General features: G+C 42.1%; 1 protein-coding gene across 3 annotated transcripts in view; it reads left to right on the top strand.

Moving 5' to 3' along the window:
• The window catches only part of LOC117776073 (Kv channel-interacting protein 2), a 93,931-nt gene that overhangs the window by 34,826 nt on the left and 32,772 nt on the right, over nucleotides 1–26,333 (top strand). The window contains exon 1 of one of the 3 annotated variants that reach the window (XM_034609781.1): nucleotides 4,633–5,318. The exons of the other annotated variants lie outside the window; for them this stretch is intronic. Coding sequence (XP_034465672.1) covers nucleotides 5,231–5,318 — 88 coding nt within the window. The 5' untranslated portion in view covers nucleotides 4,633–5,230. Of the gene's footprint in view, nucleotides 1–4,632; nucleotides 5,319–26,333 lie in introns of those variants that run through there. 3 annotated transcript variants of the gene reach the window in all.

Raw genomic sequence — 26,333 nt, 5'->3', positions numbered from 1 at the left:
GAGAGCTCTCGCTTCACATAAAAACGTAGGGTGAATAAACAGGTAAATCGTAGGGTTCACTTCATATGCAAAAACATCCATCACCATGGATACGGATGACTGCTTATTCAGCAGTTCAGTTACCTTAGATTATGTGTTGTTTGACCTCCTGGAGATAATTACCATGTGATAGCATGAATGTAAACTGCATCATGGTCTGGTCTTGGCAACGGAAAACGCTCCAGACTGAAGATTGAGTTTCCAATTGTTGAAATAGTGTTGTGTATCATCAGCATAGCAGTAGTAAGGAATGTTATGTTTCCTAAAACCACACCCCGGTGGGATTACAAACAGTGAGAAAAGTATAAGACCTAAAATGGAGCCTTGTGGTACACCACCGGAGACAGTAGCAAGGGAGGATGAACAATTCTTCATCCTAACTTATATTGATTTTGTAAATACGTTGTATATCAAGAGGCTTTCCCTGGATGCCTTAAGGTGCTCCAGGATGGTCAGCTGTATAAGAGGCAGCAGAAAGGCCCAACAACAGGAATTTATGGTTTCCAGAGTCTGGCGACAAGTAAATCATTTGTTAGCAGAGAGGACCCAGTACTATGATGCACCATTAAATCTGATTTGCATTTGTCCCAAATGTTGTGTTTTTTTTAAGAAAGGGAGAAGTCCAGGCAATCTAACCAGAAACAAAGAATTTAGCAAAAACCTGCAGCCTACAAAGTGTTAACAGTAGCAGCACTTTCTGTGGTTGTCAGTGTGATGATGATGTGTTGTTACAGAAGCTGTGGCCTGCAGCTCTTGGCTGAGCTCATAGAGATCAGTGCAGCTGGGCTCAAAGTTTGCAAACTTAAATTTTAATACACGTACATCACCGCAGGTCCTTTGAAACACCACTTAAATCATAAAAGAACATTTATTTTTTATCGTGGCATGAATTCGGCTTAAGGCAGCGCGGGTGCAGACTATACAGGACTTCTCAGTCCTGTATAGCTGCTGTGTTACAGCCTAACAGGGCAAATCCCTTTAAGTAAATGTGCAAACAGAGCAGCAGTGGATAGGGAAATGTGCAGAGGTCAGAATGTTTGTCTCTCTCAGTCAGCTCTGTGAAAACGTACCTTCTTTTTTTTTTTTTTTGCATTTAACCGCAATCCCTGAGGAGAAGTGTTTCCACCTGGGCCTCTGTCTCCTCCCTCCCTCCCTCTCTCTCTTTCTTTTTTCTCCTCTCTCCTCCTTTTCTCTAATCTTTCCCTCCACAGTCACATGTTCTCAGTGAAAAGGGCATTGAGTGGGCTTCACCAGCTGGTGCCTTTGCCTGCCACATTAATAGGGTTAAAAGCAAATCTGCGTGTGTGTGTGTCTGTCTGTGTGTCTTTGCCAGATACTTGAGTGGAGTGCCACATCTGCCCTGCAACAATCCTGTGCGTCTTTGTGCTCCTGTGGCAGTCTGCACGAACTGCTGCACCCGTTCCCTATCTATAGAAAATCATTATGTTGTTCCTCATAACACATGGACACACACTTTAAATGTCTATATTTCAGAACATATTTTTAGATTGAATTGTGTCTAAAAGAAACAACAACCAAAGAACAGGCAAAAAAAAAGGGTTAGATTTATAGATTAATCTTCTTGTTGACCTGAGAAAAGAGCCGGAGATTTCCAGGCTGTTTGATGATGTTTGAGGTGGTTTCTTGATGGTCAGGGCAGATCTGAGGTCACCTGGGTTTTCCTCCTAATGATCACTCAGACCGCTTCTGGATCTGCAGCTTCACTGACAGGTCAGTGGTGCAGCAAGTCTGCCCGCCACGTTTACTCATCGCTCTTCTTGTCTGTTTGACCTCTCTCTTCGTTTGCCAGCACGCTCCTCCTTTGTGTCTGTCACCTTGTCGGTCCATTTTCATAATTCATTTTTTTCACCTCATTGTCTTTTTCAAGACTCACACCATATTTACTCTTTGCATTAAAGTCTCAATTAACGTGTCTGCGTGCAATACAAAAGGCTTTGTCAGCTGATAATTGCTCTGAACGCAGCTGCCATCAGGTGTAGTGTGTTCTTTGTTTGTGTCGTATGTCTTGGTAATAATCAGAAATGGAGTGCAGGCTGGATTTGGCTCTGTGAGGTTCATACCCTGGACATCTTGGTGGTGGTGACTCAGACTCTAGGTTGGAAATATTTGGAAAAAATACACACACACACACACATACACACACACTTCACGACTTCAGGGCATATTACATTGACTTAAATGGATTTTCTGGAGACTTACTCCAACCTTAACCTGAACCCAAATCCTTACTTAAACTTAACATAACCTTAAACACCTCTTCACCTTGAAATTTAATCATTTTTGTGTCATAGCGACTTTTTATTCCAATAAGGATGACAAGTTCCCATAGTGACCACACACACACACACACACACACACACACACACACACACACACACACACACACACACACACACACACACACACACACACACACACACACACACAATTAGAGAACAGGCATCAGCCCTGGACATGTCAAAGTCTTTAAAACAAGGCACATTTCACGTTCCATTTCTTTCACGTCTTCAAATCATCTCTTCCATAGCCTCCGTATAACAGCCAGCTAATCCTGACAATGCGTAATTTTACTTTAACTTTTTACTCGTTCTTTTTGTCTTGTCTGGTCGGTACGCCTGATGTTGCCTCAATGTTGCAGACAAGCTTTCCTACATCCTCTGTCAACCTGTCAGATATCTGCACAGGGTCTGACATGCTCTACCTCAATGTCAGAGCTGCAGGTAAAAAAGAGTTTGGACTATAAACTCCTGTGGAAGACAAATCCCTTGGCAACAGCTCACATTCTGAGAGAAAACACAGTGTACTGAATTTTGACTTCGAGTTTGAGTCAAATCTATGGTCTAACACCTGAAAGAAAATAATGTGTTACTTTCCTGCCAAGTTTATTGCTTATATTTCAGAAAATAGTTGCCCGTGCTCTCTCCGACTGAAAAAAAACAGTCAAACTTGATTTGAACTATTAGAGATCCTCGACCCACGAGTCAAACAAGCTGTTTTCACACATGAACTCGGGAAACTTTTCCGGAAAATTGGGTGTAGACTTTTTTTTGACATTGCCTGGTGACAATGGCAATGTCTATCTGACAGTGTTGCAACATACAGGTGAGGAGTTGGGCCTGTGTAGAGCGTGTAGGAGGCAGGACATGAAGAATAAATTCTGCTGTGGAAATCACAGTGTTTTTGTTTAAACCACATCAACACTGGCGTCGGCCATAATCACCAAAAACTCTCCAATCTTATGGTCTTTCTAAATCGACATCTTCGTTGGCGTCCTCCTTGTCTTTTTATACATTTCCAGTGACAAACATCACCAACTTGCCCACTCGCTCTGACACTTTTCTGCTGCATTCTCAAATATGATCAGTCTGACATTTTCCAGACATTTTCCCCGGGGGCTGGCAGCAAAAGTTCTGCAAAAAACATTTGAAAATTTCAGGAAGATTTCCGGACTATTGCATATCTGAAATCAGCTAAAACATTATTTCAGATTGGTCAAACTCTTTCTCATCTGCTCTCCCACATATCCCTTCATGCCTTTGCTCAGAATCAATGGACACAGGCGTCCTCCTGTGTTTCTTGGCTGTGTCAAGGCTCCTTCTTCTTCCTTTCTGGGCTCCGTCTATGCCGCGTGGCATCGACTCGGTAAGAGTCCAGAACAGCTCGCTGTCAAACCCTCACCTGTTCTCTGACCCCCTCTGTGTGACTTCTAAATGAGAACGAGTGTTTAGAGGAAGCGTCTGACTGACGTTTGATTGATTTTCTTTGTGACCCGGAGAACGGACAGGTGTTCATGTGTATGTAAGCGTGTGCATGTGTGCGTGTGCGTGTGTGTGCGTGTGTGGACTACCGGTAAAAATCCATGGAGTCTGGTGTTGCTGTGGCAACGGTAATCACTTTTGATTCGGCGTCAGGGAGAAAGAGAGGGGATGGAGGTGGAGCGGCGGCGGTTCACTAGGGTAATGTCTTTGTTGTAGAGGGAAAAACAGTAAAACGTGTCAATAGGGAAAACAGGGTGAGTGTGTTTCCTTGTTTAGTGACTGTATGTGTTGACACTGACTGACACTGAGAGCGGAGGCAGGGTGATAAGGATGAGGACAGACGGGCTTTAAATAAATACCTTTCTTTCTCAATCCCGCTGGATTTAAAAGCTCCTCCTCTCTCTTCCCTTCTTCTCCTCCTCCTTCTCTGCCAGCTGATAATAATCTGTCCATCGGCTGCTGGTGAGGACACAGTATTTGTCCAACAACCTCTCTCTCCTGTCAAGCTTACTTTTTTCTCTTTCTCTTTTTTCACCACTCTGTTGAAAGAAGGGGAACAATATTAATTATGCATTCTCATATTTTGCCCCATCTCCACCTCCCTATCTGTCTGTACGTGTACCTTCACTTCTCCTTTTTCTCCTCCTCTCCTTCTCTGTATTCTGAATACCATTAATGAGCGAGCAAGAGACAGACAGACAGAGAGGGACGGTGTGTGTGATGCTAATTAATGGGTTTTGCTTTGTTTCCTCTGTCACTTTACTCAACCTCCTGCTGGCTCAAACACACACACACACACACACACACACACACAGCGACACACACCCCACACACACACTTTCTCTCAGAAGCTGTCCTCTTTATGAGCCATGCACGACTGGAGGAAAAATAGAAACAACACATCAACAAGATGTGTGGAGTGTGCAGCTCGAGAAACAAACCCACCACCTGCCACTCAAGCCAGCCTCCCCTTGTAGAACACAGCACACACACATGCACTGTCACATGAGCGCTGGTCCGTAATTTTCCGCCACACTCTGCTCCCAGCCAATCAGAGGACCAGCGCGTGGCTTCTCGGAGCGTGATGGGGAGGAGACAGAGTGCGGCTGGCTGATTGACAGCAGGCGCCCTACAGGTGGAGAGAAGAACGGAGAGAAGGAGAGAGAGGGGGGGAGGACCACAGAGAGAGGAAAGAGAAGGGGTGAGTGAGGAGGAGAAGAGAGGCGGCACCAATTAGACTATCCATATACATACACACACACACACACACACACACACATGCACACACACCTACACACACACACACTCACAGTGCTCCTCTCCTACCTTGGAAGCTTGCTTCCTCCGGCAGAGTAGCTGAGTAACACCACCACCACCACTGTTCTCACCACCTCCACCACAGCTGGACCAAGATGAGCCAGTGCAGGAAAAGGTGCAAGCGGCAGCTCACCAAGGTGGCTCGCTATTTCTACCGCTTCCTCATGGGAACGCTCACCCAAGGTAGGCACCCCAAACTTTGCTGGTGGGTCCACGTCTTTCGTGAGCACGGAGGAAAAGTGGGGATGGTCTCAGCAGGAGTTTTGTTGTTCAGTCAGCAGAATGTGTGCGGCTTGTGATGTGGTTTATGATCTTTGCTGATGATTCTGAGGTTGGTCCAGGAAATTCTGTGTCCTGCTGTGTCTGTGGCTCAGTTAGTTTTCTACCTCGATCCCGGCAGAGCAGATGCACTCCTCATTTGCACAGATCCAAACATGCATATTATTTCAAAAGAGTGTGTGTGTCTGTGAGTGTGTGTGCGGGACATCTGAGTACTTTGTTTCATCTCTAGTCAGAGAGACGATACAAAGACTAGACATCAAATAGCCTAAAGATTTTAGTTATTATTCTCTGTACATATGGACTGTATGTACAGTATGTATGTATGTGTGGACGCTTGTGAGCATATGCTGGTTCACTTTGCTCGATTCTTATGCATAATAATAGAACCAATGATTAGTATGCACAGTGAGAATTAGCGAGCTGATGGGGTTGAACTCACTCTTTCCCCTTTTTTCCTATCTGCCTTTTGACTTCCTCCCTTCCTCCATCCCTCCATCTCTCTCCCTCCCTCCTCCCTTCACAGCTCCGTCTTTCTCCCCCCCCCCTGCTCCCTCTCCGCCAGTCAAACAGATTGCCCTCTGGAAGCCTGTGGCATTCCACCTCCATTGAGAAACTCTCAGTGGGAGAAAGACTCACACAGCCTTTCATCCAGCCCCTCAGCCAGCTCTCAGTATGACATCAACTCACCCATCCCCATCCCCAGCCTCCTCTCCTCCACTCCACTCTCCAGCTCCCTCCGAGCCCTTGAACACTACATTCTGATGTAAATGCTTGCACCGAGATTCGATGCAAATTCTGGAAACTTAGGCAAAATCTTTCCTTGATACTTATTTATTTCATGTCCTCACACTCTTTGTTCCACTGAGTTTAGCCCTGGCTTGCTCTGACAGAAACATCCTCTGTAACGTTGCCTATCGACAACACGCTGATAAGCCTTTCTCCTTAGTGATATTGAACAGCAGCTCACATTACCTTGGGGAAGACACAACAGAGTAGGGTGGTTGTATTGGATCCCAGCAGTTGATCCTATAAGGTAGAGATAAAGCAGTGTTTAGATGACCTTGTCAATAGAGCGGTGTCTGAATGCTAATTTGACATCTGCGCTGCTCATCTCCACCTCTGCTTTTCTCCTCGTTATCTTTTCAGACTTTGACATCTGCAGAGCTTCGTGATCGTGCTCTGAAAGCAGCTATTGGACACAGGCGCACACGTGCACACGTGCACACACACACACACACACACACACACACACACACACACACACACACACACATATACACACACACACACACACACACACACACACACACACACACACTGGGTAATGGAGATTTTCTTTCGACATAACAGTGCGTGGCCAGTTACCACTTTAAAAAGCAAGACCTCAGAGTTAAATCTTTTAGACTTAACAATACAAATAATAATAATTATTATTATCATAGGAAGAAGAAGAGGTAATGGAAGTATATTTTGATTAATTAACATAGATTAATAATAGAACGGTGATGTTTTGTATTTATTCATAGTGTCTTCAAAACAAAACAAAAAGCCAAAGGGGGTCACATATTGATCCTGTTTGGGCTGTGTAGTCAAATCCTGATAGTTTACTTCTCTGTGCTGAACTCTTGTTTATTGCTGCTGGGACTCAATTTCCTACTTTCACTCTTCTGCTTTTCTAAACACTGCAAATGTATATAAATCCACTGCTGAAAATAGTTTCTGATAAATTCAGTTCACTTACTTTTTAAGTGAAACTATGAATTCCTGAGTAATTTCTTTAAATATTTTTGGAAGGCCATTCGGAACCAATGAGCTTTGGGTTGAGTCACTCAGACTTGATTGGGAAGTTTTAAGCATTGACAAATTGATTTGCTGTTTTTTGCTGTTTTCTGTAGATTTGTTGACACCATTGAAATAATGTTGAATTATATTACACATTATATTATATAATGCTAGTGTTATAATATATACTATTTAAATAAGAAAAAAACTACATAATTGAAAAATCAAATCAAACTTTGGATTCAACAATTCTGAGACTTTTATAAGAATATTATAATAAACGTATAACCAATTTTTGATTACCTTTTAAAGGTGTCATCTTAATATACTGGTGGTTAAGCTGTGATATTAAATTGTTGGCAAATTTATTGTGGGTCTTTTCAAGCTTTTTCTTAGAGAACAAATTCTAGTGGTATGCCTCCGGCACAAGTTCATACACTTTTAAGAACGATGACATTAATATTTCATGAACTGAACTCTCTGCTCCTCTCAAAAGCTGAATCTGACCAATCTCTATCATTTGCAATTCGCTCAGACAGAGCGAGGAATGTGTCTGGATCAGATTCACTGAACCTGGGTAGTAAGTAAAGATTATAGACCAATTCCTGTCCTCTGGACACATCTGAAAGCTTTACCATCTTTTAACAACTGTAGCTGATACTTTTGCACATCCAATTTTGCTCAGTTTCCTGTTTTTTAGTTTCAAATTCACCTTTTCCATACTTCAGCCTCTCTGACAGTAATTGCTGCCACACCAACTGGCCGCCTGCACAAAATCCTCAGCCTCAGTGAAAAGAAAAGGCATGTTTTCAGACTATTTTAACAACTTCATAGTGTTCTGTAATCCTCAAAAGCTTCTCTTTAGTGCACTGCTCCAACAAAGACTGTGAATGATCCTTAGAGCTCTCTACTTGGAAAAGCAAACCAAACACTGCTCCTCAAACCTTGACTGCGACACATGAGAAAACCAAAGCCGGTGTAACAAGTGAGCAGGAGCCGCTCGCCTACAGTGATGTAAACTACAACCACTGGCGCTAACTAGCCCCTAAAATGCCGTAAGCTAACTCTGAAAAACTTAACTCTCAATCTCAGCACCCAATTGGAATTTATGATTCTCACTTATTCAGAACTGTCGACAGGCTGACTGGCGCAGTGTGTGAGACGTGTGGGAGACGGGCAAAGCCACAAGTAAAGCTGATGAAATGCAAAGGCGACCAAAATGAAACATCCCCTGAGTAAAATTGGGATTTTCTCTGGGTTTGAACATTGTTGGAAACATTTTGGATAATGTAAGGACACAAGTCAACTAAATATATAAACATGAACATAGGTTTAGTCATTATTAGAAATTTTAACAACGAATTCTTGCACATTTTGTCTTTAACAACATGTTGTTTACGTATTGTTAACTCGAGTCTAGTTGACGTATTAGGTTCAGGGACAAAGTGGCAAGGTGAATCACTGTGAGGGGGGGCAGCGGTCGCAACAGTGATAATCTGCTAATTTGTGACCATTAAGATGAAGGAAAGAACTGAACTAATTATATTAATAGATGTTCCTGACATCTGTTTGCTTCCTCATGCCTGCATAATACACACACACACACACACACACACACACACACACACACACACACACACACACACACACACACACACACACACACACACACACACACACACACACTCACACACTTATACATTATATAGTCTGATGAGGAAATAGGAACACTGGTAAATAATGCAGTTTGACATCATGTTTGCAGAGGAAACTAGTTCAGACAGCAATAACTAGCTACCACAGTAAACAATGTTATATATGATACATTATAAATACAAATAAATCAATAATAACACTGTGTATTTGCTGTTTTAATTTGGTAACTGTTCACCCTGTTCGCACATCTCTTTCCTGAGAGTAAAATGTAAAAACATTGTATCACTTAAGAGTTTTATGACCAATGCAAATCTATATGAGTGTGTATCGTGTTGTGCGTGTGCAAACATACACATCCTTAAGTTTACCCAGAATGGGGTAACCATGACTACAGGCTCCTGCTTGTCTGCTCCAATGGGAAAGCGAGACAAGGAGAGAGACGTCTGGTTCAGTGCAATAGGAGCCGGTGAGGACTGAACTGTATAATGGCAGCGCTGCTTCATAGGGATTTCATCAAGGCCATTCAGAGTTCGGCATTTGAGCTTCGTGGCATTTCTGGCTGTGCCAGGCTGCTGAAGGACGTGCCATTTAAGTCGTCACTGCCGTCACGGTGTGTGAACCAAACAGTGCTTTAACCTATTCAAAAAAGACAAATGACATTAAAAAAACGTCCCCAGGTTAATTGCTGTTTTTATTACAACTCATTGCGTGAAGTCGGTAGAGCAGCTTTTCTTAATGTTGCACCGTCTACTGCACCTTCTTACCACAAGGTGTGTTTTTCTGGATAAGCTATAATTAGTGTCAATTGTTATTATCCTATAGCCCTAAGGTATATGGTGGTAAGGAACCTTATTGTATTTGCTTATGGCTTGTTGGTGTGTGTGTGTGTGTATGTGTGTGTGTGTGTGTGTGTGTGAGAGAGCATTACTGATGGCAGTCATTTGTAGTCACCCCCCTCTTGCCCCTACTTTTCCGACTAATTAGTTTGTTTCATGAATGTGTGTGTGTGCGTGCGTGTGTGACACCTGCAACCTTTATGTTGATTTTCCTAATTGTGGGAGCAGCTCTGTTTTGTGCAATTAAGATTCATTAAACTAAAGTAAGTAAACCACTTCCCATACATCTACCATAGACACACTATGTTCCACTTCACTCTGGGTCATGACATTATCTGTTATCACAGTCTGTCATAAGGAGTCTTAACTGAAAGCTCAGGTCTCCTTCTGTACTCGTCCCCCTCTTCCTCCTCCTCCAGTACCTTCTGTCCCCATCACTGTCCCACACCTCTACTGTGTGTCGTTATTTCGTCAGAAGACTGGAAGGCAGCATTCACTGGGTTGTTTGCAGGCCTTGTTTACATAATATAGCAGATTAGCATATAATTTGATCTGCAATAAAAAACAATGCAAATGTACTTCACTTAGCGAGGATTTAACTTATAATAACAGCTGTAGTTTGACATGAATGAAAGCTTGGATTTATGATCTGTTTTTGGAAAATGCATCTGCAATGTTGCTTATTGTTAAAGGTGTTTTTGCTCGGGACGTGATGTTTCCAATATATAATGATAAAGAATTAAGAATGATAAAGATGTGAGTTGTTCCACTGTAAAAAGTTCAACAAAATGAACAGGATAATAAGACAGATTACAATTAAAAACTGTCCTGAGGAAATTAGTTTAATATCAGTTGGATTGTGATTAATGCATCACAATGGTGGAGAAACTTCATTTGTCTGTCAATGGATCCGTCATCACATTATCAAACATCCCAGTTTGTCCAAGGTGATGTATTTTGAGCATATTTACAGTGTGACAGTTATTTCATGTAACTTTTTTCCTGATAAAATTAATAATTCTGCCCTAACAAATTAACTCCACAGTAACTGAGCACAAACACGTTGTTTTGCCTTGTAAATGACTTTAGCTTGTGATAAATAACCTTGAATCAATATTTCACGCGAAGATGAATGTGTGTGGAAGCTGTGAAACGAGCAGCAGTACATGCTGTGTTCATTCCTGCAGAGACCAGCTTCCTCTGGCTTGTTCATTTCACAAGATGCACTCTCTGTCAAAAGTGGTACACATGTTCAGTTGCACTCATACATGAACTGATTCGAGTTTAGTGATCAATGGTCAAGGTCATGAGGATTTTGTGTTCCTGTGAATTTGATATATCAGGAACACCTCAAGGGAATTTCATTACATCTGGCACAAACATTCAGTTGGACTAAAGAATTACCTAATTTGGAGGTCAAATGTTAAGGTCACTGTGACCTCACAAAACCCTTTTTGCCTTGTGAACGTGCTATTTTAAGAGCGTCTGGAGATAATCCTTTCAGATTTGGTACAAATGTTAACTTGGACTCACAAACTTACTTAGAAACTTTGAGAGGTTGAAGGTCAAGTTTACAGTGACCTCATCTCAAGTTGACCAGTTGACACTTGGACTCAAAGATGAACTGATTAGATTTCAAAGGTCAAAGGTCAGAGACCATGGTGACTTCATACGAGTCTGGGAAAAAAAAATGTATACAGAAAGGAAGGTAATTGTGTATTAATTGGAAACATAACTCACTTTTGATAGAAGTAACCATTGACGGTAACAAATTATTAAATACATTTTCAGTATCATGCCCAACATGGCTCTCTACCACTGCACCTATTTAACTACAGGAAGCTTTAACCTTTTCTTCAGTGTACATACCATCACCAAGAAATGGTCACATTCATTTCCTTCTCCTGAGTCGGAGTCATTTGTTAGGGGCTTTGACATTTTTCGAAATGAAACTGGGTGTTAATCTTCTTCCAGAGGCCATTAGAACTTTGTACTTTCTAATTAATAACCTGATTACCTCTCCCGTCACCTTCCTGTAGTACGGGCATGGACACTTCCACACCAGCGAGGTTATATTAGACATAAAATACACACACGTTGGCTCAGACAGACTGACAGAAACACACACACACACTTTCCACAGACTGTTTCCCACCTCTGGTACCTTGAAGCCGACTCTCTTTGCTGTTCACTTGTGGCTATAACCAAAGAGATTTCGTTATCAACCTTCCATCTATAAATAAAATATACTCTGTCTGAATCTTGGCCCCAGCGTAGAGATCCTGAGCTGTGTATGTGTCTATGTGTATGAGCTGGTACTGCCATTACATATTTTATTATGCCTCCACGCCGGTGATAGCCAGAGGCCGGAGGCATGAGGTTTTATTGTTTCCCGTCCGTCCCATTCTCGTGAACGCAATATCTCAAGAAACTGTTGAGGGAATTTCTTCAAATTTGGGTTAAACATTCACTTGGACTCAAGGATGAACTGATTAGAATTTGGTGGTCAAAGGTCAAGGTCACAGTGGCCTCTTTAATTTGATATCTCAAGACTGCTTGACGGAGTTTCTTCAGCTTTTGATCAGTTGTCGCTTGGACTCAAAGATGAAGTGATCACGTTTCAGTTGTCAACCGTCACAGTGTCCTTATATGAATCTGGGAAAAAAACGTTTCACTATAAAATGTTCTGATACTGATAGTCGTTGATTCTGTTTGTTTATAGTTTCCCTGATTGGGGTCAATTGATTGTAATCGATAGTCAGCCTATATTTAATACCTGTTGGCCACTTTTAAGTTGGAGGAATGATGCATTTTGTCACTCAGGTGAGGAATATGTACGTATATGTATTTATCTTTCTTCTGAACTTATCTCCTCGGAGCACATGTAGAGTTTATTAAATTCCAGTGTCTGCTCCCTCCCTCTTGTCTCTGACAAATGTCATTATCCACCTGTCCATCACTTCCCTCCGCTTTTGACAAAAACTGACATCAAACATCAATTTTCGGCAAAATGAATAAAACATGGGCTGCCTGCGATGTGAAATTCTGATGAGTGCTCGCAGGGGTTAGCGTGTGTCGCTGGTGTTGATGTGTGTGGAGAGTGCTAAGCTATATCACAGTGTGTGGTAATGGCACTCGCAGTGGGAAGGGAATTGTTCATTACCATGAGGATACCTCAGCTTCAAGCTGAAGTCCCCATCTTGTCTGCTTTATACCGTGGGGTAAATACTGAGCCGGCTGTTGTCTCATATCAGTGCATAATGGGCAATATGAAAACCCAGCAGGAAGCAGCTCCGAAGCCTCTGGTTCCATGACTCGCAGGGCAGATAGATTTGAATTCATTTTTTACAAGATTTTGTTCCACTTCATTTGAGATTATTATTTTTGCCCCACTCGCAGCGCCAAGTTGTGACAGCTGCTTTGTCATTTGATAATCTGTTGTGTGACTCGATTCAAAAAAAGTATTAAAGTGAGGGAGAATCACAAGCAAAAGCAAAATGCCACATCCTGTCACGTCGAGTGCACAAAACACTTTTTTTCACCAGACATGTGAAGATTCTCACTTAAGTTATCTTGCTCGTGCTGATTATTCGCCTCTGTCTCTGTCTGTTGTTGACACCTCCCGACTTGCACGTTCACAGTTGAGAAAAAAAAGGTGTCCTAAAAATAAACTCCTTGTGGAAGTGCAAGGTCAAAGCCTGTGCAGGAAAGAAAGGATCTATATTTAAGAATGACACTTTGCTTTACACGTGCCACCGTTTTCATGCTGGTTCCAGATCAGGCTATTTAAAGGAAAGCGACAGTTGGTTTGTAGTTATTTGTGCACTCTGTGAATGCTGAATAATCCCTCTGCATATCTGTTGCTTGCTTCCTTGTCCTCTGTTTTCTCCGGCATGTCTCCCACAGTTTTAGCCCTAATCTGCTCCATGCTGTTCACATCTCACTCTGTCCCGAGCTGATTGAGTCGGGGCTCCAGATTGTTCCGGCTGTCAGACACTTTATCATCTATACCAGAGTGATATCTGTAGTTTCTGCTGCTTACACACACTTACGACATGATTTAAAGCAGGTTACATCTGTGTCACCTCTCCAACCTCCTCTCAGGAGATAGTGAGGAAAAGACAAGGTAGAAACAGCGCATGATTCAATTTTTGTTTTGGCCTAAAGCGAAGGCCTGCAGTGTGAGCTGTGTTTTAATTGGAGGGTGCAGTACATCAGGCTGCTCCTGTCATCCCTCATCTCTCTGAAGAAGAGCATTATCATCTGGTGCAGAATGGCCTGTTGATCCTCAGATGCTCGCGGGTCAGTTTGCCGTGCTAGCTTCAGGTTGAGGCTTCGTCCAATTCCCTCCCCGAACACCCTTCCCCTCCACACTTCCTGTATAGTAACAGCTCTCCTCTCAGCGTGTGTCCTCGCTCCCGAGCCTTCCTCTTGCCCTCCCTTCACATCCGTCCAGCCCTCCCTTATTCTTCTCCCCCACCTCATGAGAAAGGTGCGAAACATCACCTTCATCCATCATGTGTATATACACACACACACACACACACACACACACACACACACACACACACACACACACACACACACACACACACACACACACACACACACACACCTCACATGTGCTAAAAATAAACCTCTATTAGTAGCAGTCTGGGTGTGGGGGGGGGGCAAAACTAGGTGTGACTGGTGGAGGGAGAGAAAGAGAAATTGGTTGCAATGTGCAGAGAACTGTCTTCCTTTGATTAGAGTTACAGCAGAAACAGAATCGCTTAGAGGGCTGAATGAGACCTCAGTGCTTAAATGGTTGCATGGCCTTGGCTCAATCTGCAAAATACAAACATGACTTTACTGGAGGGCTGGTGAGCCACTGGCAAATCTCATAGACACAACCGTCATAAAGTATTGATATATTTTCCGTCTTTTAAATATTATTTTACTGTAGCACCATTATTTCTTATTTCTTATTAATGTGCAAAAATAATTTTTGACTTCGGGAATTCTAGCATCTTAATATGTATGTACACGTTTTTAAAACTGATAGGAACCCACATTTAATTAAGACAGAAAATAGCTATTAAGGAAAAAACATATTGACTTTTTAGTTCACCAATAGTCAGCCATTAGGTTTAATAGGTAGCAATAGGTAGCTTGTACTTGATAACAGACAAACATATACACCTTTTGGCTCAGTCAGTGTTGAATTTGTTTCGGCATAATGTTATTCAAAATAGCTTTTGTGGCAGTTGTAGTAATTGACTGTCATGTTATTTTATCTTGTCCAGAATCACAATTTTTACCCGAGTGTGTTCTTTAGTTCTTTAGACATGTGTTTGTGTTGTAAAGTCAGAGAGTTCTTGCTTTCATCTGGCACAGTTATTAAAGGAAGAGGCCAACATGTCCCTTTTGATAAATAGAAAGATGTCGGAAAGAAGACAATGTTTGAAAAGTACAAGTAGTTTTGATATTGTGAAAACAAATAGTTCTTTTGCCTGTTACAAAGACATTAATTACTTTTACGGACATGAAACATTTGATGCCCTTTTATTTATTTGTTTTCATTGTGTCTGCAGAGAAAGATTAAGAAATAAAACCTATAAAACCACGTGTGTTAGTTTGAATTCATTAACAGCAGTGTTAAATCCCTCTGTGTGTCTCTGTCCATGGTGCTGAAATTCAGTCTCCTGCTCAGCTCCTCCGTCTTCTCCTTTTAACCTTCGACTTATCAAGCAGTTTCTGTCTAAACGGAAACATTTCCTTTATTTAACAGTCACATTGTGCTGCTGTGATTAGATTTTTTTCACTCACAATCAAAACTTGCTGACTATGCGGTTTCTCTACCTAATAGGCTGAAATGTCCATTACTACTCAAATTATCCATTGTGTATCAAGCCCACAGCAACTTGACAGAAACAAGAATACATTAACTTACAGACCGTGTTTGCATAGTAAAAGTCACATTTATAAATTAAATACGCAGTATAAATTTGGCTTAAACACTATTATGATATGTGAGGTGACACTTTCTCCAGGTCTCTCTCCTTGACCTCTGATTGCTCAACTGGAATATCCACATTTTTTCACTTTTCTCTGCACTAAGACAACATGAGTAACATTTTTGTTACACACTGCGACCTAGATGTATCCATTATCTCTGTGTCCTTCAGGTGTCCCTTTACTTGCTGAACCAATCCAAGTAACCCAAACTTTCATGTCCACATGCCTGTGTCACCTGTAGAAAAGTTCTCTTTTTGATCTCAGCTTAAATCATGAGATTTCTAGTCATGTCGCACATTTTTTACACGCTCCCATACCTTTTTCCGTTTCCAAGCCATTTTCCAAGCCATTTTCAGAACTCTGGAAAAAGTCCAGACATTCTTGGGACTTTGCCCTCAGGAAAATCTCCAGAGCGTTCGGGTGCAGAGAGGAGTCAAAGTGGAACATGCAGGAGGCAGGAGATGACGTATAAAATCAGCTGCTCCGATCACATGTTTTTGTTTACAGCACATCTTCTCAGTGTATGCCACCTCTTTTTCATCCTGAGTTATTTGTAGTCCCTTTTTTTGTTTTATTTTTGTTTTGCCTCTCACGTTTGAGAAATGTCATCAAAACGAGAAATGCCCCCTCTTGCTTGCTGTGAATCCTTTGGACATTTTACTGCTGTTTTCTCACATGGGCTTGGACATTATCTGGAGTTTTGGGGAGAAACTCCAGAGAATATCTGCAGCAGGTGACTTGGTCATTTGTGTTCTTGAGATCCAGAGTTCATTGCCGGTCTTAAAGGCAACTTTAGTTTCTCAATTCTCCTCCATCTCTCCTCTCCTTTTGTTCTTGATTCACCCATCCCTGTCAGTTCTTGATAATCACATTTATGTCCTTGCTCCAAGGACTGTTGCATCATTACCAAACCTTAGCCTGATGGACAAAGCATAAATAGATGCATGATGTACAGGTTATACTTCTTGATTCTCCTTCACTGTTGTTAGATCAAGGGGAAATTTCCTCAAAAGCGTCTCAAAACCTGCAGCTCTGATCTGATCGTGAAAAGTGCGATCAAATATAACATGTGTATTATTCAGTTATGTACCAAAGATGCCGGATCAAAGTGAATGATTGATGTCAGTCAAAGTGGAGGATAGAGAGAAGGATGGAGAGAAAAACAAGGATGAAGTGTGTGCAACGTGGAATGAGGGAAGTAACAGTGTGTTGTGGGTGTTCAACACACTCAGTCACTCATTAAGCACAACAAGGTGAAAACAGTTAGGAAGCTATTGATCTTTTCTTGCGATTGATGGAACGCCACCGTCACGTGTACAAATGCAGAAACACCAATATTGACTCATTCGACCTCACACAAACAATCATACCTAAGAAGCCTCGACTCTACACACACGCACACACGCGCTCATTCATAAAGACTTATAGCCCCGATTTGAAATTCAGAACATCCAATTTACACCTTTAATGACTTGTTCCCAATTTTTCAGTTTTCAGGGGGAAATTTTTAGTAGTGTTTTGATCAATAATTCATTTTCTAATCAGCTCCTTCCAGGCAGCCCCTCCGTCATGAAAGGCTGAAACTGACTCAATGGACTCTGTGTATTTCCGATCCTCTGGTTGACAGGTTCCCCCGGCAGGTGGATAAATTTACTGCTAACTATAGATATCAGAGCAGTGAATAAATCTAAGCTAACTATAGCTATTAAATGCCTGAGAGATCTCACAGTTACACTCCCACTGCTGCACGGATGTGACTGTGACCTCTGCGTGTACATTTGATTCTTTAATTTCAATACAAAGTTTACTCATGAGGTTTATTTTGCAGCCTTAGCTACAAAGTAGAACATGGTATTGATTATGTTGTGCTAAAATACAAATAATTACAGAAACATGCAACCAAATAACTGCCATGTTGATGTTGTTGTTCATGTTGATAATTGATACACAAGGCTGGAATTTAATAGATTAAACCATCATCATATTACAAAAGTCTCCAGAGCCTGATGCAACATCTTAAGAATTTTCTTAACTTGCTTTAACATGGTGAGAAAGGGGCGTTAGCCTTGGTGGAGGTTTGCACTCTCTAAGCGGCCTTCTAGTTTTACCCTTGACTGTATTTAAAGTTGGACAGAAATGGCCCAGATATGAACGCTGCCATCTTACGCATTTGGAGCTAAAGTCCGTGCAGTAGCAGAATCCCATTGATATGCGTGCTCGACCAATCGCAAGTGAATCGCAGCTGTCGATCATCAAATTTCATCCTGTTTTTAAACCATTAACTTATTAAAACCAAACTTTACTTTACACAAACGTCAGTGTGATAGCTCAAATGACAGAAACCATGTTTGTGAAATATGTATCTGACCTTTGACTGCTTAGCTTGATCCATGTCCCAACCAATAATATGGAGGGGGTGCAGTATAGGGGGTTTATAACCTATACTGCAGTCAGCCACCAGGTGACGATCAAGATGCTTTGGCTTCACTTTTAGGGAGCTGTCATGTCACCCATTCTTTATATAGAGTCATGGCTGTAACAGTATGTGTTGTACGATTGGTCTTTTGTATTCATGTATGCATGTATGTGCATGTATGTAAACATGTTTTAAACAGTAGATACTAAATACGTTTAAGACACTAAAGTCTATCTCATCGTATCTTGCTTGTAAAACAACTTCAATGATCAATCAGTAATGACAATAGTTTCCTTTTGTGTTAAAGTTAAGTCAAAGTTAAGTCTTAAGTTTATGGGCACCTTGATAAATCATCTTAATAGAGAGCTGGCCCTCATGCAGTGGTTGTGATGCTGTAACTCTGTTTTAATATAAGCTCACAAAGAGAAAGAGGAACATCAGTGAATAACCTCATCCATCAAAGAGGTGCCACCAGGAAAATAGAAAGCGGGCAGAGCATCTGACACCTCAGCAAGATTAGAAAATGGTTGCCATGATCTGAATAATAATCAGCTGTTTTGTGACGGCCGCTTCGTGTTGTTTTCTCACCACGAACAAACCACACTTCATTCCAGCTGGACGATGACAGACCAACAACTCCAGCCGATCTTCGGTGTGGATGTTTGGTGTGTGTGTGCAAATGTTCCTTTTTTCAAAACCGTTCAAATAAAGGAGCGAGGTTCACAGGTTTCAAAGAAAACAGGATCAGTGTAAAAGCCTCCTGCGTTACATATTTGTTGGTACAGTATATTAGACTATACTGGACTAATCCTATCAATATTTTAAACTAATTCAGTCGGTCGTTTAATTTGATTTATTCCACCGCTCTTCCAGCCATTCCTTTATTTGCCTCCGTCCGTCTTTCTCTCTGAGTCACACTCTTCCTAATGGACGGCAGTGAAGGGGAACAAAGAAAGGATGCACATCAGGCCAATCCACCGGGGAGCCCAGTGGTCAGAGGCACTAAAAGTCTGACGGTCCCCAACTGGGACAGAGCTGTCCGTTCCTCTCAGGCATCCATGCATGAGGGGGCCAGAGCTCGGACGGGGACGACCTTGAGAGACTGTGCCGCTGACCTCCAGTCAATATGGCAGAGAGGGAGCAGGAGAAGGGTGAGAAGAAGGTGAGAGCGAGAGAGGAAGTAAAGGGGAAGGAAGGGGACAGACAGTCAGGAAGATGGAGGGAGGGGCAGCAAGAATAAGGACAGGAGGGGGATAAGAGTTTGTTCTTGTGAGGTGAGAGGGGGAAGTAAAGCTAAGTAGAGGGGAATCCCGACCAGGGAAAAAGACAAAGATGATGAGAGCTTCAGAGAGACAGTTCAGAAGTTATAACGGGTTTAATGTATCCATGCAGAAAGTTACTAAATGATATTTTAACTTTCACACCAGCATATTTATCTCTTTTCTAGCTGCGCTTATATTTCTGTATTCTCCCCCTCTGCCAAGTTCTTTATGTTTTCTTTGGCATTACATCTTTTGTCTGCAAAAACGACTGGACGGACCTAGAACTTGGTGGAAGGGTGTGGAATGTGGCAGGAAAGAATCCATAACCTTTTGGTGTGGATCAGGGGGAAGATCCCAGATCTTTTCTTTTTACTTTCTGCAAAATTGTGAGATGGGGATTTTTCCAACATTTTCTTAGATTTCTCAAAGAATAATTCATGGATCTTTATGAAAAAAATCCGCCATGTTTAGGAGACTGATGTTTTTGAGTGTGTGCAATTTGGTGTTGAAACGTGGTTTAGTAAGGTGGAGGTATGGGCTTCTATTTCTCTTTGTCGTCAGACTTAATCATATCTGTATTTCAGTATCACCGGGAAAAAAATCAGTTTTATGTCATGGACACATTTGCATTTGGTCTAAAACATGTTCAGTAAAACAGGACTGTTGCAAAGTGTTTCATCGAGTAATAAATAAGAAGCACCCTTGACTTTTTCTAAATAAAGCTACAAAATAAAAAAAAGTTAATAACAATGAGATGAATTAAATATATTTTGCCGTCCTGAGAGATTTCATCACTACTATTTTTGATTGACAACAGCTTCTCTCCTCTTTCTATCGCTGTAAATGTGTCGCTTGTTTGTCATTTTCTCGAGTGGCACTTGTCTGTCATCTTTATTCCTCTGTGTCAGTTTGATGCGTGTCAGTCAGTTGTGCATGCATGTATGTGTGTTTGTGTGTAATGATGTCTCTAGGTGGCTGTGTCACATTTGAAAATGTTTCTAGTCACATACAGTTCACACAGACAGACACACTGTAAAAACTATTGCAGGAAAGGGACTTTAAAACTTTACGTCATGAGGTTTTTTTTGTGTCCAGAGTGAAGCAACACCTTTAACTCAATGTGCTTGTGTCTCATTCAGGAAGAACCTTTGTGTAGTGGCTGAAACTTAATTAGCGATAGTCCTAATTAGCGATAATGGCACAGTGTTACAGCCCAGTCACTTGTCAGTCTTATTGTCCTTGGTGAAAGTTAAACATATTCAAATCATATTCATGTGGGAAACACAATGTACACTACGTGAGATGATGTATGATACAGATGTGTTCCACTTTCATGTGTTATTAATACTGTGACGTCCTTGAAAGGCTGCATTCTAAGAACACACAGATCATGCGGTGACATGTCCTATATGTCGAAGTGTGTCGCTACATCTTTAGTTTTATTTTGGTTCCTCAACATCATTCACACTTGCACCAGTTTCACGATCCCCTTTTCGAGCCATCATCACCGCAGTCAGCCCCTCCCCGTTTTTTTCCACCAGGCAGGTGAGTGGCCACCTCGATGTCACTTCACAGCCTCCTCTCAGTCGTGCAGCTGTGTTCAGCCTGTCCCCGCTCTCTGTTGTGCCGCTTCCCCGCTGTCCAGTCTGCTCGTCTGTCTGCGAGTGTGCATGATGTCAGTCTGACTCCATCCCCGTTTCCTCGGATCCAAGCCGTGTGTGTGTGTGTGTGTGTGTGTGTGTGTGTGTGTGTGTGTGTGTGTGTGTGTGTGTGTGTGTGTGTGTGTGTGTGTGTGTGTGTGTGTGTGTGTGTGTGTGTGTGTGTGTGTGTGCGTGTGTGTGTGTGCGTGCATGTGTGTACGTGTGCTCTTGCTCACACACATCTACACACACACTCGGGTATGTGTGATCTCATCAGTTCCCACCTCCAGTTCTCCAAATCTGATTCCTCTCAGAGCTATTTTTAGCTGCAGAGGCCCACTCCACACTGTGCAACACGTCATGACCTGTGTTCCTGCCTGCCGCTGTGAAAGAGGAGCACAGGGAACTTTAAAGCAATTTTAGCCCGTGTGTGCGTGCGTGTGTTTGTGTGTGTTCTCTTTATGGCAGTTTTCCAGGAATCTAACTCTTGCTTATTTGTGTTTTAAGGCTTTTAGTAAAGGTTCACACATTCTGTAATAATGATTTGGTCATACAATACATTTAATTCCGCAATATCCACTAGTGTGAGTAATGTATATCTGCCCTATGAAAAAAACACTCACAATAATACACACAAGCAAGCACTAAACTGATGAGTGAGTAGATCACAGGTCAGTCAAGTTACAAAATGAAATTAATGACTTAATTCTTACTTCACTTACTTGCATTGGTGTAAATCAGAGCAAAGGTAGTGGACAAATTAATTATTTAGTAGATTCACACATGTACAGACTAACAGTCAAATGAATTGCCCCTCATAACAGACAGAAAGGTTTACTAGTGAATAATTAATTAAGTACTTGTGCACTATCCACAAGAATACATGCAAAAGGGGAGAAATGAGGCGAAACTGTGATTTAAGCCAAAGGTTATCTAATCTATTTCCTATATTTCAATTTATTTATGATTCACTATTTAATTTGAGTCAGAATTTTGTATACATTTCTATACTGTGTAGAACCCTAAACAATATTAGTAGAACTGTGTAATGTCCCTATGCTCATGGTATGTATACACTGCTTTATTCAAACAATCCTCCAATGCAATGCGCTGCAAGATGTAAACCACATTAGCGTGGCATGTGACTCTCCACAGCAGAATGACACAAGTCACAAGTGTCCAAGGTTAAAATTCCGTAGGGAGTACGGTACCTCATCAGTCGGGATAATACAAAAAGCTGCTGTCAACAGATTTTATAGGAGCTTCATTATTTCTTCTGCAGAAATGATTCAAATATAACTGTGGGTCTGTGGATTTTTCAGTGTAACAGAAAATCCTGCTGCTCCCTGTAAAATGTTTTAAAAAACCACCGATTTTTCAGGGATTTGAGCAGCACGAACTTATTTCATTCACCTCTAGTGTGTGGGATGGTGGTAAAAACATTTCCGAACGGCTAGAAACTACTACAGGAAAATATGTTCAATGTAACTTTCACACATTATTGGTTGAAGACAGGAACTGTAAAGGACAGAGAGGACAGTGAGTGGGTGACAGGAGGGAACAAACTGAATAGTCAATAGTGAGCAGTATCCATAATTTCAGACCTGGTAGAAAAATAATGGTTGATCATATTTTTGGATTCCTGCAGGCAAGAATTGATTTATCCAGGCTTGGAATATAAATCTTTTCAGACAAATGTTCAAAAATGGAACAGTAGCAGGAAGAGGATTAGAAACAATTATCCTCTGGGAGGCTTGTGCAGCTCTTCTATGAAAGAACCCTACTCCATGTGCTTGTATTTATTTGTGTGTGTGTGTGTGTGTGTGTGTGTGTGTGTGTGTGTGTGTGTGTGTGTGTGTGTGTGTGTTTGTGTTTGTCTGTCTGTTCTGCAGAATAGTAATGGGCGCCATAGCCTGTGTGACCATGACAATGAAGTTTGTCTTGTCCACGAGGTCTGGTAATATTCGAGCACTGGATGGAGGACACAGCAATGTGTGTGTGTGTGTGTGCAACTGACAGTGTTTCATGTATTCTGGATCAATACTTTCACCGGCACAATATAATAGATGAAATGGGAACGCCTGTCTGTGCTGTTTTTACCAGTGCATGGAGCTGAGTGAAAACAGAAGGTGTGTGTGTGTGTGTGTGTGTGTGTGTGTGTGTGTGTGTGTGTGTGTGTGTGTGTGTGTGTGTGTGTGTGTGTGTGTGTGTGTAAAACTGACCACAGTACATCAACACTGGCCCCTCTTACACAAGAACACTAAATCTGTGGCACACAAACGGATGGATATCAGAATGTGCAGAGAAGAAAAGTGTGTTTTCTGATTTCCCTGTGGCACCAGTGTGCAGACGGACACACGGTACCTTTCTCATTCATAATCTCCTGTTCCATAGGACGGAAACTTATTTTTCACTCTGCCACCGACTGATGGAGATTTTATGAAAGGCATAAACAATGACAAAGAAGATAACAGAGTTTTGAGTTACGACAAACTAAGAATGTTCCAAGATGCTTCAATTTCATCCACATGCCAAAGTCAAGAGAGAAATTTGCAAAAACAAAAGTTGTTTTTGTACTTGATAATAATAATAACCCGACTTGAAGAATGAGACTGGAGGAAATCTTTTAATTTTGTATCTATTAAAAAAGGTCCACTGAAAGCACAGCTGGAAGTCTTCAGGTGATTCTCACTCCCTGGAGAGTTCAAACTGAAGAATCTTCAGTTATAGCCGGAACCTTCCTACGTATCCTCTTCTTCTTTATGCCCTGCACACAAAGACGAACATGTCAGACCGTGTTGCATCATTGAGTGTAAAATGATATGAATACGTATGAGTTGTATGTGAGCATAGTACACAGTACATACGTAGTTGTCAATGGCTGACCACTCAGGGAAGCGCTGAGAGTGGAGCTGCCTCTCTGTGTCTGCATGTTTATAGTATTTTGCCTGCTCCTCTTTGGGCAGGGACTGCCACTGTGGACACACAACAACACAAACACAAGCATAAGTACACAGATCCACATGAACGGGTCTATGTTCTGTAGACACCAAGATTTTCAAACATACAGAGCAAAGACACCTACTCTCTGTCCGATGATCCTGTTGACAGCCGCACACTCTGGGTTTTGGAGCTCTGCCACAACTGTTGGCCTCTGTTCCATGCGGAATATCATGAAAGCGTTTGGGGGCTTCTTGACGTACGGCTTGCTCTCATCGTCTGGCTTTCTGTTGAACTTTCTCTTTCTTTAGGAAAACAGTAAAACAGAGGGAGAGCATGAATTTCCGCTGCGCAAAACTCGGAGGAAAGAAATGTTGACGAGGATCAAGGTAAATTAATGGATAATAAGACATAAGACATATGCGGTGACTGTGATTTAATTTAAAATCTTGCTTTGTTGTGGTCAGCCACAGATGATGAAGCAGTCAGGTGGACTTACTGTGGACTGGAGGCCTTAACTTTAGGGACATCAAAAGTGTCAAGAGAGCCTGCATAGGCCGGAACCCCGTAAACGAAATTTCCACTCCTATATAGACACAATCAGGCAGACTCATTAGATGACAGAAGAAGTGGGTTTGAAGAACAGAGGCTCACAGTTGTGTGTTTGTTTGCATTTATGTGTGAGATACATACATGAATCCAAAAGGAGCCAGGTTCATCCCCAGGCTCTGAGGGAGAGTCATAACTGTCACGTTGTTTAACTGGAGACACAAACACAAAGTTTCAGTAACTGCTTGAATGAGCTGCAGTGGACTAAAAACACAGCCTGTACATATTTATACCTAACCCAGACTTAGGCCGAATCCCAGCTCAGCCCACGAGTAGGCGTAGTGTGTCCCGATTCTTGTTGGGATGGAGGGGGAGGGCCAAATGTTAGGGCTGTACAGCCCTCGAAATGGAGATTTTTCATTTTCACTTCAAACCAAGGGCTATGAGAATTTCCCAGAATGCCTTGCCAATCACCGGCAAGATGGGAGAGAGACCCACAAATGTAGTATTTTCTCCATTAATACAGATTTAAAAATTAAAATAATAATTCCAAAATGTCTTTCAAAGGGCAAGATAACCCTCGAAAACAAAGGGGTAGGGAGAAGGGGTGAAATGGGATCGGGCTTTATTAATCCCTGTCCTGATGCTAATATTGTCATCCCAACAATGACAACCCAAAAATTGATAATCTGTCATAGTTGCTCTGCGGCATATCCCAGAACTCAGTCAGGATCACTACTCTTCGTATCCATGAATTGTTAGTTAACTAGGGCTGCGAGCAGCACTGTGCGGGCCCGAGCACACCAGAGAGCGGTCGTGGACTGGGCGAAACGGCTCCGTGTTGCGTGTGTTCTGCGCACCGCGGGAAGGATAAGCGCTTCAGTTCCTGTGTCTGTCACGCATCGCTGAACCACGGCCACTAATCACACATTATGGTCCACACCATCAAGTGCAGACCACACGGTGAAAATTGTATGTAAATCAAATTTAAGTTGTAAAACAAGGCTTTTCCTGTTGCCAGTAGGTTGTGCTATCACTATATACAGAAAAACTCTTGTTTCTCTTCAGATCGTATGACAGTGACATTATACAGATACAACAACCTTGTGTTTTGATGGCGTGTAATCAAACTTTGACGCCATGCCACGGTCACATCGTGTGACGAAAACTCAAAATCAAGGTAGTTTGAATCTCAATGTTGTTGAGATGACCCTCATCGAATTCAAAGTTAATCTGATGAAAGCTCTAGGAGGAATTCGTTAAAATACAAAACGTGTAAAATTGCCACAATGGCAACTAAATCTAAAATTGCCAACTTCCTGTTGCTTTATTCATAATGCTCCTTGAGACTTTTTTGTGTGTCTGGTCATGATACACGTGTGTACTGAATTTCTTTACCTGGCTGTGGTTGAAATCTCCCTGGCAGTACATGTAGTTTTGTTGCAAGACAGTTGGTGGCTCGTACATGGGAGGAGCCAGTGCAGGCATGACTGGCTGCTGCAAGCTGAACGGATATGCTCCCAGATTCATGTAGCACTCTGTCTGAGGCTGCTGGGGGCCAAACCTTTCCTCATCCGGGGCATAATAAGGAGGGCCAAGAGGAAAGCTGGTCTGTGCAGCATGGAATTCAGGTGCAGGCAGGACTGGCTGCTGCAGGCACAGCAGTACAGCTCCCGGAGGCATATAGCACTCTGTCTCAGGCTGCTGGGGGCCAAACTCTTCCTCAGCAGGGGTATCATTGGGAGGAAGAGAGAGGTCAGCAAGGTCTGACTCCAAAACTTCCAATACCATATCCAAGTCCAGAGTACTGTAACTCAAATCTCTCATCTCCTCTCTAC

This window comes from Hippoglossus hippoglossus, chromosome 15, assembly GCF_009819705.1.
Source record: "Hippoglossus hippoglossus isolate fHipHip1 chromosome 15, fHipHip1.pri, whole genome shotgun sequence".
NCBI classification, from domain to species: domain Eukaryota; kingdom Metazoa; phylum Chordata; class Actinopteri; order Pleuronectiformes; family Pleuronectidae; genus Hippoglossus; species Hippoglossus hippoglossus.
Note: the sequence above shows the minus strand (reverse complement) of the source record. Positions and strands in the feature narration are given on the sequence as shown.